The following is a 14,335-nucleotide window of genomic DNA, read 5'->3' as shown; positions in this document are numbered from 1 at the left end:
TGTTTATTAAACAGCCGCGTAATGACCTCTCCCTCTGCCAATCGCCAAGTATTGCGGAATTCTTTTGTTTAGTCAAGGCAAATACGAGCACACGTATGCGTACTCTTCAACCCTCTCTCTCTCGGTCGCTCTCTCTCACTCTCTCACGTTCAAACAGAGTTCAAATGGGTTCAGGCTGCAGCACCTTCCCCGATTGCCAATATCTGAATGAATGAGGGAGGGATGTAATTGTGTGGCGCCTAATTGAAGCAACGAATTATTAATTGATAATGTGTACACGATAATAAGCGATAAACATACAGATTCCTGATCCACGATCTCTCTGTTGGCATAGCCTCCGTTTGGTAGCCTCCGTTATTTTCCATTGCTGTACTCGTTTTGTTGAGTGAGCGTGCAAAGAGAGAAGAGACTTCGCAAAGCTTGGAATCAACAGCAGTAGCGAGAGAGAGCCGAAGCAAGGAAAGCTCTTCTCCTCTCCCTCTAACCCAAAATCCATTCTTGAAACGCAATACTGAGCATAGATCCTCTCACAAATGCCTAAGATATTCGTTTTTGCGTGGCTCTGTGCAATAACAAGGGATTATTGAACGAGAATTGTACTGCGATATATTCATAGAACTCGGATTTTTACGTATCGAAGGGAAAATGGAAAGGGGAGAGCGGACTGTGTTTGGGGGGCCCTTAATGTATTCTAATTAATGACAGTCTATTCGGCGATAACATCTCTTGGGTGATGAAAGCAGATACGCGGAGTGCCAGTGCCCGCATCACAGCTTCTGCTTCTTCTGCTCGTAATAAAAATATAACTTTAAAGGCCCCCAAAGCGACGCCGCCGTACAGTGTCGCCCATAACTTTGTCCACCCTGGATCCTTAGATCACAAAGACAAGGAGCGGGAGGAAAGGAGGGAGGAGTAGAATATTGGGTGCTAAATAAAATCACTTGAAGTTGCCACCGCGCGATATTAAAAGCGCATAGAATTCGAGGGAAATCGCTGGATTACAGTTTCAGCAGCAGCAGCAGAAGGGGTGGGGGAGTGGAAGTGGTAGTGAGGGGGGCAGCAACAGAAGTGACCTACATTATGTGGCAGCCAACGCAACACAAAGTTGTTGCTTTTGTAGCTACTGTTGGGTGGCATGATTATAAGTAGTGCGCGGTACTCGTCGGTTGCACGGAGCATACTGGACGCTACGGAGACACCCAACAGAGAGAGAACCGTCCAGAGCAGAGCTCCGGCGCTCGAGTCGAGGGTACAACGACATTTTGTATCCAGACTTCTGTGGTATGCCACTGTTACAAGGGTATTTCAAAACATCAAAAATTTTGAAGATACGGGAAAATTAAAAACGCCCGCTCATGGAGAATGTCTACCATGTCTACCCATCTGAATCAGATCGGATCATTACTAAAACCAAAAGAACAAATCAATTTGCAGTGGCTACGGAGCGCCTGACGACACGTTCAGACTGATTTTCTGTCTCTCTCGCACGCACTCTTTTTCGTTCAATGCCAGTGCCGTCTGCCGGAGGAGAGCCATACTGACTAAGTATCGATAAATGTAGAGTTGCGGTCGCAGCCTCAAATCAGAACGTTTCCCCTCGTTCTTTTTTTTTGGTTGTGGGACGGGGGTGCCATGAATGAATGAGCAGCAAACCTCATGATGATCTAACGAGCAATTTAAGAATTTAATTTATGGATACGTATACGCGACACAGATACAGATACAGAGGACACAATCCCATCGCCTCTTCGGATGGGAGATGCTGCCATTGCGACAGCAGAAGCAGAAACATCAACCAGCTCTCTTGCAGCCTAATGACGCAGCCACTTAAGCGCGTTGCATGTGTACGTGTCATGTATCCGTGTATCTGTGCAGTGCATGGCGCGCCATACTGGCTGCGGGTCTGGCTGCTCGTGTCGATGCCTCCGCCACTGTGCCACTGCCACTGCGGCGGCAACATGTAAAAGTAATTGCCAACCCGGATGCTGACTGACTCTGACTCCATTGCTGCATTGGCAGCCTCTCTGGCTGGCTGGCTGCCTTTTTGGATGAGTGTGGCTGTGCCACATGAAAGCCAGAAATTAGAAACGGATCTGAAATTAGAAATGCCTCAGACTCGAACGCAGTGTCGGTACTCCAGTTCTCCTTCTCGTTGTCGTTGTATTTGTCGTCACGATGTTTGGCACTTGTTCCCTGCTGCCACATTATGCAGCTCTCCTTTTGTTCCCCTTCTCTCTTTCTCCACCTCGATCTGTGTGGGTGTTTCTATATATATATATACATAAATATATATATATGGTAGTATATTACTGCTGCCGTATGTCTGCTGCTGTTGCTGCCACACCACACACTTGGCATGCTGCCCTATATACGGGCAGGCGGGCGACACACTGTGGCAGGAGGCAGTAGGACAGGGCAGGGCCATGCGTGTGGGCGTCAATTGTTGGCAACTCTTGCATTTTATGCATTCAGAAATTGGCAATAAACGTTTGCCAAAACTTTGTCTGTAGCCCCACACACCCCACCGATCCCTGACGTTTGCCAGAGTTTTCCGCTCAGTGTAGTCAATAGACAGCTCGCCTCCCCCCATATAATCTTTTACACTCCTATTAAAAGCTCACTTTGCCACAGCCAGAGAACGGCAGGAGGGTGGAGGGTAGAAGGAAGGAAATGCTGCTCCAGCAAGCACCTTCTGACATGCTCCATGCTCCAGCTCCGACAACTCCACTGACAGCTCAACTTGGGTCTGACGCTGTAGCTGAAGCTGGGGCCCCGTTTTTGGACGATATCAAAGTCATGTGCTGGGAGGTACGAGCAACGCCCAACGGCTGGCGGACTAGCGGAATAGCGGACTGGCTGGCTCTTTAAGGTGGCAGCAGACTAGACATTGGCTCTGGCATCACTCAAGCGTCAAAGCGCTCGCAGTTAACTGGAAAAACGTTGCCCAAGTTAAGATCCCCCCTCCCGCCTGTGTCCACGTCTTCTTCTGCTGTTAGTAGGTCAGAAGTTCTGCGAGAGAGACGCGATACTCCGCTCTCTCTCGTACATGCAGCACCTATGAAGTGGGCTCTCCTGCACTCTTCTGGCGTGGAGGGGGCCACATCGTGAGTTTGTCTCTTACGTCTGTCAGAGACAGAGACAGTCCCCGGGCAAAGCAGACTGTTGTTTGCTTTCATTTTTATATACGAGCGTAGTACGCGACAGAGAGAATATGAGCCATGAGGCAAGAAAACAACTGCGATTTTAATGTCGGGTGAATGTCAGGTTCTCCACTGCCCCCACACCACACCCGATCACCATCACCATCTCCATCTCTCTATTGCCTTCCACTGGTTTTCATTTAACGAGTACGAGTGCCGTGTATATTAAAACACACACAGTCCACCAGCACCACCACAGTCTAGCTACAAGGCGAAAGCCTTCTTTCTGCCGAGAGATGTCGCCGTGTCATGAAATTTAATATAGCACCTCTCGCCCCTCTCCCAGAGGGCAAAAGATAGATCTCTGAAAGGAATTAGAAAAGTTTCCCAGCCCAAAAGATTTGGCCAAACTTTAGCCAAAATATCTACCAGCCACTACACCAGCCCCCAACCCCCTGGTCAAAAACAACAAAAAAGACCGCTGAACAATAGAAGAACAGAAAAGAAGAGAAGTTGCGATTACAAATCAGAACAGAAACAAAACAAAACCGAGAACCGAGAGCCGAGAACAGATGAGCGGCAAAAGTTGAAAAGCGCGCTGTAATTATGCCTTTATTTTTGGATCGGGTTCAAGATGGGAGGAATGGAAGATACAGGGACAGTGCTTTGATTGAAAGTTTAAAATGGGTTTTGTTCATCCATCCATCAAGCTATCCATCCAGCCAGCCATCCATCCAGCCAGCAGCTGCAGCTGTAAGCCAAAAAAATTCGCCATGTCAGTGGGGCAAACCAAATCGCGAAACATTTCTGTTCCAGGCCTTTAGAAAGAGTCAGTATTTGGGTTTTCCTCTGCTCTAAATCTCCTTTACTCCCCTTCCCCCACCACGCTGTGGGACTGTGAGGAAATGTACCATTTATTAATATGTTTTTGCAGCTAATTATTTTCTGTTGCTCGCCTCCTCACGCTGATTGCCTCATTTTCCTCATTTAATTACATAAGTAAAAAATGAAAGGAAAACTCTCTGCAAAGAAGGCAAATGAAACTGAAACTAAAAGAGAGAAACGCTGAGAAAGATAGTGGGGGGTGGGAAATGGGAGGGGGAATTAAATAAATTATCAAATATTCATATATGTACATTTAACCGAACACGAATTTCGCTTTCATTGTTACCATCGTACGCTTTTAATTAAAGTTTCCCACCCGCTTTTCTATAGAGGCGTGGGGGTGTGGGAATTGCGTATAAATAAAATAAGATTTTCCCCTCTAAACTTTAAAGAGGTCCCCGTGCGGCGTCATCTTTCCTTCTAATTTGTTCACGGGTGCTACGCCCGCCTTTACGACTTTGCCTGTCTGTCTGTTTTAAAGACATTATATACGCAATGTACGAGAGTACGAGAGGGGGGCTTTTCCTATTCGACTGTTAGACTGATCGAATGACTATAGCGTATGGCGTATGCTGTAGCTGCTGTCACACGCACTATGGGATGCCCTTCCTGCCCTGCTTTTGTCCCGGATGTGTGGCAGGCAGACTCTGCTCTCCTGATAAAAGGCCAAAATGAATCTGAGTAATGAAGCATCGGGCCTTTGTCGTTGGGCGCTGAAGCTGCCATTTCCCCTCGCTCCATCCCACCGCTATCCACTGCTATCTGCTTGCGTGCTCTCGTGTTGTCTTTTGTGGAACTGCTGCAAATTGCTTAATCAATTGGAAATTGTTGACTCGCATGCAAATGTCAATCTGACAGCTGCCGGCAATGCTTAACGCACTGTAGGAGAAGTGAAGAAGAAGAGGGAGATGGGGGAGCGGAAGTGCCACCATTTAAATGAAAACTCTGCAAAAATGAAAGTTAATTTTCCATTCGATAAGTAAACGGCGGTGAGGCATTGGGCATGCAAGTAAATACACGAACCGAAACAGAAACTGTGTCAATGTTGGCGGCAATTAATAAATGAAAATTAATTACGGCTGAGGCTGATTGAATAATTGCTTGAATGAGTGAGTGAATGATTGAGTGCATGAGTGACTGAAGGCTCAGGCCTTCTAAGCCTTCGATATATGTACGACTGCCCGCCCCTGAGCTACTTGGAACAGACAGATAAATACATTGCCACATTTACAGTCACAGCCAGATGCTACATACATATGTATACATACTAGATGTGGATCAGAGAACGGCTTTGGGTGATTGCAAGAACGTGCAATGAAATGCATGAAACGCCCCCGAATAAACTCTCTTTGCGTCGAGCACAAACGATCGCTGCTGATTTTAAATTGCTCAAACTCTCCCTCTCTTTGGGTTTCGTGTCGGGTGATTCGGGTGTGTGTGGCTTCGGCTCGACTTCGTGTGCGTAAAACGCAGCGCAGCAGCGCAATTCATATGTGTGCGTGCAAAACGGTCCCCTTAGTGATTTTAGTAAGTGAGTGAGTGTGTAAAAATGATCGGAGCGAGGCGTTGGCCAGCACGAGGCTGAGTTTATTATTCAACATTGAGTTTTTCTGAGTGATTGCATGTCAGTAAGAAGTTCAGTTCATGATGTGGATATCAAATGTAATCGTATATAGCCTCGTACTACTCGTGGATTCATGGATTACATATGACATATGGCGATCCGAAAAACAAGTGCGCAGCTCGCACAATGTTTGCTCAATGCAGTCTTCTACGAGAGATCCGATGAGACCTGCATATGGAAATGGAAATAGAAAAAATGGTAATGGGGATTCCTCTGATTTGGGTTATTACTGTTTCTCTCCGCTGAGCGTTTAATTTGTTACCAATCAATCGTCTGCTTGTTGGCAGCCTTTTTTGATCTCTCTGCCCCACAGAGATCTAATTTAGAGATTCCAGAGTTCTTGCTGAACTTTGTCGCAGCACGGGGCCTCCAATCTGAGACTGAGAATCTGGGAATATTATGGCATCATTTCATCGGAAACTTCACACAAAAAAAGCAGCAGCAGGTCTTACCTTTTCGTTCAGTTTCTGCGCGCTCATTTCCGTGTCGGAGTAGGACTCGGAGTAACTCTGAGAGCGGCGTGTCTGAGCGATGACGAGCTAGAAAGATCCAAATTTATCATGACATGACAACTGCTGAAACACAATCATGCCGCAGCAGCAGCAACAACAAAGGGCAGTGTCAAAGACACTCCTCCTCCCCTGGGGGCACTAGCCTCCCTATGGCTGGGATGGGCTTTCTCTCTTGTCCCGGAGTAGATGTTGTCTTTTAATGGCATGCCATAAAAGAAGTATAAATCCGGAATGGAAATGGAAATCCTTTTCCGAGCGAGAACAGCATCAAATTATTAAACATAAATTTCCTGCCGTGCTCTTTGCCTTTTATCTCTAGTACGAAAATACATGAATCCATCCATGAATACTATAAGAGTTTGAGTGTGTGTGTGTGTGCACGTAATTTTCCAACAATTTATCATCTTTTTGTGAAATTGCTTCGATGACACTCGAAACAACAAAAGCGCCAGAAGGACCCCCTGGGTCCGGGGTTCCCTGGGTCCTGGGTGCCCGCCTATAAATATTTCCTCCTCTAATTGTTTGGCAAGCATCCCGCATCCCCTCTTCAGTCCCCGACTCCTTGAACTTCTCCACAAAAGGGGTTCATCTTCCACGACAGAAGATGCTGCTGTGATGCCCCAGGATCCTAATGAATTTACGCACACACGTCCTCAGACTCCTTCTTCTTCTTCCACGACGCCCCGCTCCTGTCCTCGTCTGTGCCGCATAAATTGTCCTTTCTCCGCAGAAAATACTTTACGTCGTCTGGTTGTCTCCTTTCTCTCGACTTTTCCAGTCGGAACTGGTTTTCGGGTCCTGGTCCTTTTGTGGTTCCTCCTCCTCATCCGACTGCCTGCCTGCTCCCTTACGTTGTTTAGTGTTGGCGGGCAGTGCGCAAATTTTTGGTCTTTTGGCTCATAAATCATCAAATTACAACAATTGCACACTCGCTGCGCTTTTGTGTGGCACGACAATGGCGGGGAAAGACCAGACACCAGCGACCAGCTACAAGGCAACAAGACGACAAGGACGGGAACGAGAACAAACACGAGACTTTGCCTTTTTGCCAATTTGCACGGACGACGAGGCAAAACATCTGTCCCGTCCTTTGTCCTCCGTTCCGCCCACCTGCGCAATAAAAATTCCCATTTTCCTTTTCCCTGTCCAGCATTCTTACATTTGCCAGCTGCGAATCTTGTGCACTAACTCTACAATTCTCTCTGTTTGCAGATCTCCCTCGGAGCGCTCCGGGAAGGGATGTTGCGGCCAGTGGTTCGCAGGACCTCCGCTGCGTGCCCTCATCGCCGTCGTGGCCCTGGGCGGCGTCGCCTGCGCTTTGGGCGGTGCAGCTCTGGGTGCCACCGGTCTGGCTGGTCCCCCCAATTCGCACCTCACCGCCGCCCTGTTAATGATTGGTAAGTAGACATTACATAATCGTTATGGGGGAGGGGAGGGTTGGGAAGGGAGGAGGGGAATAATAAGGGCATTAAAGCCAGCGACCGCCTTTTGATGTCCGCTGATGTTTAGATGACTTCGGACCGAATGAAAAGGTCTCTTGTTCGCAATTGTTGCAATTTTTACTCCAATTACTCCAATGTTCAATGTCCGCTGTCCGTTTCTTTCTTTCTTCTGCCGCCTAAGAGGTACCTGTATCTGTGTATCTATGACTGTCTGTGCAACTGACCCAGTTCGCAGAACAAACAAATCTGCGACCATGCAGACAGACAGAGAGACAGCCAACCCTGTGTGTCCATGTGTCAATATTGGCAAAGCATTTAGTTGCATTGTCTGGGACGGAGATGGAGATGGACTTACCACGAACTAGGTGCCACCAGGTGCCCTTATTTGTGGAGATCAACAGGTGGGGAGGGGAGTCCCATTCATTCCATGCCATTCTCGTTGTAGGAGATTCTGACGACAACAACTTTCGACTCATTCATGAATCATTCATGCTGCTGCTCACCTTACATAACCCCACAGACAGACAGACAGACGGGGCCAAGTGCATGTGCCAGTATGTGTATCTGTGTATGTATGCGACGTCTTTAATCAATTGCCGCCGCCGCCGCCGCCGCCGCCGCGTCGTAGTTGCTCGTAGTTTTGCGCTCTCGGAGCGTGACATTGCGCCATTTTCGGCGGCAATTACCCGAAAGTTTTTACATAATTTAATGGCAATCAAGCCAACCAGTCAGCAAATCTGCCACTGGTACTGCCATTGCTGCTCGTGCGAGCACTACATACTACATTTATGTATATCGAGGGAGGAGAGCCACATACTCGTAATAGCGATAGAGAGAGAGAGAGAGAGAGAGAGAGAGAGAGAGAGAGAGAGAGAGAGAGAGAGAGAGAGAGAGCCCCCATCATGACAAAGATGATGATGATTATTATGGGACGATGTCTCTGGTCTCTCTGGCAAAGATGTCACAACGAGGCCTACAAAATTGTGAACAGCTCATGACAATTTCCGCTAATAAAATCGTATAGCTATCCTGGGTTCAAATTTGCCATCATGACATGCTCCGTTGGCTCCACCGACACTTCCACCTCCACGTCCGCCCTGTCCTGACCTGGCCCAAAAGAAAAGAAAACAACAGAAATGAAAGTGAAAGTCAACTGCCTGCCTGGCGGCCACTTTGATTAGGCTGCAGGTTGGAGTTGGGATCTGTCTAAGTGAGTCGGTAATTGCGGCCACGCCCATTCGGACCAAGGCTAATTAAATCTGCAGCTAAATGGAAATATGAGACAGGAGATGGTAGAGTCCATTGGTTGAAACCAGCTAACCGTCCATTTAGCCATTTGTGGGGCGGCACTCGAGCAAACTCTAAAATTAACTATTTTTTCCTATTCTCTCCCTCCATTCCAACGCAGGAGTTGGCATTGTGCTAGTGACGGTGAGTGGTGCCGCCTGGCGGCTGACGGCGCCCGGCGGTCAGAGCTGCCTGGGACTGGGCCTGGGAACCAGCGTGGATCTGGGCCGCTGCGGACGACGACCGTGCAGCCGCGGAGGCGGGGCTCCGCACGGCTTGCTCTACCCCGAGTTCCAGCACCGGCCGCCGCCCCCCTCCTACCAGGCCAGCATGCAGGAGTACCGTTTGAGGTGAGTAGCGTGCGAGAGGGTGTGGGAAAAGGGAGGACAGGCAGCAGTTGTGGCCCGAATGTGCTCTGGTCTGTGGTGGCTGCCAGTCGCATGTCCTGGCGCAATTAATTGCATTATGCATAATTGTGGACTGGCCAAAAGAACTGCGACTGCGAGTGCGAGTGCGAGTGCGAGTACCTATGCCAGGACGGACCGCCTTTTTCCTGTCGCGTGGCATTAAGCAGAACCATTCTCAATCCGTTCTCTCTTTTCCGCTTTTCGCAGACTTTTGCTGTTGGACCGCGATCGTCAGAACGGGGTGGTGCGTGGAAATTCGCCACCGCCCACATATCGATCTCATGCGGGCAGCCTGCTGAGGTAAGTACTTCCGCTTCCGCGTTACGCTTCATGCCCTTGCTCGCTGTCCCCTGCCTCTGCCACATCCCCATTGCCATTGCCAGCCATTTCTGCTTCCATTCGTGAGTTATTTGCAAAGTTTGGCGCCTGCCAAACCACAAAATGTTTTCCAGGCCAGAGAAAGGAGAAACGAGGAAGAGCAGGGTTGCCAGGGGATCTGTGTGATGTGGGTCCCAGGACAAGATACGGGGGTGGCTCTGCTGCTGCTGCTGCCTCAGCATCAGCAAAAGCGCTTGGCATCGACGGCCGCGGTTTGGCTTTGGCTTTGTGCGGTTTTCGAGGGTGTCAACATTGACACATCGCTTTTCCAGGGGCTCCTCCTTCAGTGGAGTGGGAGTGCTGGCGCTCGCGGGTGGCGGGGGTAGCAGGATAAAAAGTTTTTGTTTTTTCTGCTGCGTAAAACGGTTGACTTGAATCGGCGGCTTGTCTGATGATGGAAGCAAACATTCGGCAATTGATTTGGAAACTAATTGAACAAATAAGTCCTCCAACCGATGAGAATCCACAAGCACTCGATACAGAAGACATCCTTCCTCCACCATCCCCCGCTCCCAGGAAAGCAGAAGCCATTTGGGGGAGCCAATTGAAAGGACGAAGGACTGGCATGGACTGGGGGGTGGATAATTTTCACCTGTAACGCATAATGACGGCGTCTAATGAGAGAAATGTACTTTTTATGGCCTGCAAATTGTGGCCAAACACAAAACGGAAGGAGCAGATTCCGAAGCTTCATTTTGTTAGAATTTCTTATGCAAATAATCGTTGAAAGTAGTCTGCAAAGCAATTGCCAAATTTAAACATATTCATGACAAATTAATTTAGAGAGCGGTGAGAGAGTGTAGTGGATAGTGGATAGAGGAGTGCGTGTAGCACTTGAATATTTATAGTGTGTTATGTGCGTAATGCAAATGGAAAGTCAACAAAGCAACAACTACATCTTTTGGGGAGTTTTCCCGCAATGCCACAGGAAGGAAGCGGATGTGGAAGTGAGGAGGAGGCAGGAGCAGGCACAGGAAGTATGTCGAAAAGCAAAACTTATGCAGTGTGTGGCAAGAAATCACAGCATACTTTTAGGCGGCCTCCCAAGTGCGTGTTCGTCCATCCGTCTGGGTATCTGTCAGCCTCTCTCTATCTCCGGCTGGTTATTCAAATGATGTTGCTCAGCAGAAAGAATTTCCGGGTAAATTTTGCAAAATATTTACACACACGCGCGCACATTTGAAGAGCTTCTTCTCGGTCTCTTCTGCATAACAAGCAGCCAGCCAGGACATGTCCCAGGGATCAGGACCAAAAGCTCAGTGCAGAATAGTACAGAAATTGGAGCTAGGCTCTTGGCCAAGTCAATTAAACAAACAAAGAGGCAGGCGGGCCGAAAGTGCTGCGAAAATTGCCTGTTATTCACAGCACATCACAGCAGGGACTTGAATAGACTAGGACCAGGACTTGGACCAGTGAATGGTAGCCACGAATATTGTGGCACAGTAGAAAAATGGTATAGATAGATAGATAGATAGACAGAGGACCCACACACAGTACCGTAACACAACTCCCATGCAAATGACTTATTTTCCTGTTTCCTTTATTTCTTGCTCCTTGCGTTGCTCCTTTGTCGGAACAATTAAATGCCTTTTTACATACTTCAAATTGCGTCTCATACAATTTGTGCAAGTTTTTAGAATTTTTGAGATATTCCAAAGTCACGCCCACCTTTAGCTACATCTGTATATAGTCCGTACAGGTCTATAAGCCAGCTTTAGTTGGATGCCGTGATGGGTGGGGAGGGGGGCCATTATGTGCAGATGAGCGTATGAGTGTTGACTTTTGTACCCTGGCGACTGAAGTGTTAAGTGTCTGCTGTGATTTGGGTTTGCCAGACAGACAGACAGACACCCAATGCCCACTTGTACTCGGGTATGCCACGTGGCACATGGCAACAATTGCCACAGCGGCCTTTTGTTATTTAAATTGACAAAGATGATAGAATTTACTACATATATAGTATAGGAAGAGTATTTTGAGATTGTGAGATAGGATAGAGACTGATATTTGAATAGGTTTCGTCCTTTGCCGTCCTGTGCAGTCAGAGATAGACAGAGCTCAGTGCTCAGTCTCTGGTCATGGTTTCCTTTCATGCATGCAAATTTGTGCATTTGGTTAACATATTTGACATCTTCTTATGCAAAAGGGGCAAACAATACCGCATTGACTTTGGCTCATACTGGCTCATGCTGTGTAAATAATTTATGCATTTGATTCACTTACTTCCAGGGCCCCACTGACCACACTACGTTCCGGCATGGGTGGGGGAGGCGCTGGTGGCACCATCAGCAGCAGCATGGGCGGATCCGAGTACAGTCTTCCGCCTAGCTACCGGTCGCGCAACGCTACACCCGCCAGCTTTGTGGGCGGCGAGCGGAACATTGAGACGGCGCCGTCGGGTAGGCTGCTGGCCAACGAGGACCTCCATCTGCCGGAGCCGTCGCTGGCCGAGCAACTGACGAACTACACGACACTGCAGTCGAACACGTTACTCACGTCGGCCATTGTGGAAATAGAGCGGGATGGCACACCGACATCCACAACCACAACGGCGACATCCACATCCACAGCAACGAAGGGCAAGGATCTGGTGACCATTGTGACCATATCGCAGGCAGACAGCGGCAGCCCCCACCTGCACTCCCAAAGGCACTCGGCTGGAAAGACGACGCACGGCCAGACCCAGACCCAATCCCAATCACCTGGCCAGGCCAGTGCACTCGATCAGATCGATATATTGGCGCATCTGTAACCGAACGAATCGGTCTTCGGTGCCCCGAGGGAATTAGTTGATTAGTTAGTTTTGATCGATTCGTTCGTTCACGCGTTCGTTCACTCGTGTTAACCCAAAGGTATTTATTTGTACGGAACTAAAGCTCTGCTCCTAAATGAATAATTTAATTCGTACTTGCTAATCTGTAACTGTAACTGTAATCCGTATTCTGTAATTGTAATTGTAACTGTACTCTGTAAGCGGCATTTAGCTGATAAGATGTTTGTTGTACTTGAATGTGTTGAATTTTTTTTTTTAAGCATAAGGAAATGCGCAGAGTAGGTATTACGAATTCTAGATACATGCAATTATACATACACATAAACCCATTGAAAGTATTAACATACGTATTCAAAAATGAAAAACGAAAGAAAATGTTAAAATAAAAAACTTCAAAGATACAAATCTGTAGAAGAGACTTCGGTTAGGACCGAAGCTAGCGTACGCTTCACAGGGGATAAGAGGATAATTCCAGATATACCCAGTTCTCCGATTGATATTTATTATGATATGTACCCCCAACATACACTGTGAAGTGTACCAATCTATGGCGAACTCAGCCCACTATCGAACTGTAAATACGAAATTTTGAGTGCATTTCTAGCATGTGTTAGCCGTAGGCCCCTCCCCCCATCACACCCACTCAAGTAAACTATTAAATAAAGAGATAATATATATAGGTGTACATGTATGAGTCTGTATTTACTGGATATATGCGGCCAGTGCATATATCTGTGTAAATTCGCAACGGAACGCTACGGTGACAAAATAAATTTGACGCGCATTTTCGGAAAACACGAATATCCAACTGAATACTGAATACTGAACTTCGATTCGATCTGATTTCGATTTCTGAACAATTCGCGTTTCAAACAAATAGTAGGTAGAGCTACCCCATAATGATATGTTAAATTACGACTAACTTGTAGCTGCTGTGCGATTAGTGGGCTGCGATTAGTGGGTGTGTCCTGCCGGGCCCCTGTCAAACACATCCCGACACATCCTGCACGAGTACAATTCACACGCTACACAGTATACACTACACACCAAACGCAACACACACTAACTTAAAGTCCTTTCTGTAATGTGTGGGGTGAAGTAAACTAAACATGAAATAAAAGAACCCAAAAAATCGTTGAAAAATGCCACAAAAACCCCAAATTGTTTTTCTTTCTCACACTCCACAGCACAGCCATGCGTCTTTTGACCAAACACACACACATACTCCCACGGCACGATCCTGCTTAATCTAGCGTAAATTTTGTTGGCATCGTCAGGCCTGCGAGGTCGCCGCAAGCGGCACAAAGCGGGACATGGCGTGTGGATAAAGGGGAACGGATGGGAGTTCCAGCGATTAACACCAAACGCAAAAATACGAAAAGCGCACCCCACTCACACCTCACCTCTTCCCGAAACACAAAACGAGGTGGAACGTTGTGAGTTGCTGCGGACACCGCAACTCTACAGTTGTACCCGATACTAAGTCAGTATGGCTCTCTCCGGCAGACGCCGCGAATATTAAACGACACGACAAAGAGTGCGTGCGAGAGAGACAGAAAATCAGTCTGAGCGTGACGTCGGGCGCTGCGTAGCCACTGCAAATTGATTTGTTCCTTTTGGCTATAAAAATTATCTGATCTGATCCAGATTCAGCAATCTGATAGATATGGTCGTTATCTATGATTCTGCGTTTTTAGTTTTCTAGAATCTGCAATATTGTGGATGCAACAGATTTTCGTGCTTTGTGTGGGCGAAAGGGGGTGGGGCGAAATTTTGAGATATACGTTTTATAGTGAGATCTAACAGGAGTGCGGATACTAAATTTGGTTACTCTAGCGTTAATAGTCTCTGAGATTTGTGGATGCCCCAGATTTTCGTCCTTTGCGG

At 47.6% G+C, this 14,335-nt stretch overlaps 1 protein-coding gene across 2 annotated transcripts in view; it reads left to right on the top strand.

Annotated features, from left to right (window-relative positions):
• The window catches only part of LOC108160228 (ataxin-2 homolog), a 35,888-nt gene extending 23,102 nt beyond the window's left edge, over positions 1-12,786 (top strand). The window contains exons 4-7 of one of the 2 annotated variants that reach the window (XM_017294081.2): positions 7,374-7,558; positions 9,012-9,240; positions 9,505-9,597; positions 11,905-12,786. In XM_017294081.2, coding sequence (XP_017149570.1) covers positions 7,374-7,558; positions 9,012-9,240; positions 9,505-9,597; positions 11,905-12,427 — 1,030 coding nt within the window. In that variant the 3' untranslated portion in view covers positions 12,428-12,786. The remainder of the gene's footprint in view (positions 1-7,373; positions 7,559-9,011; positions 9,241-9,504; positions 9,598-11,904) is intronic. The other variant, XM_017294082.2, reaches the window with a different exon arrangement.
• Positions 12,787-14,335: the final 1,549 nt, after the last annotated feature.

The sequence above is a fragment of the Drosophila miranda genome, chromosome 3 (assembly GCF_003369915.1).
Source record: "Drosophila miranda strain MSH22 chromosome 3, D.miranda_PacBio2.1, whole genome shotgun sequence".
Taxonomy (NCBI): domain Eukaryota; kingdom Metazoa; phylum Arthropoda; class Insecta; order Diptera; family Drosophilidae; genus Drosophila; species Drosophila miranda.
The sequence above is the reverse complement of the archived record's forward strand: the minus strand, read 5'-3'. Positions and strand labels throughout refer to the sequence as shown.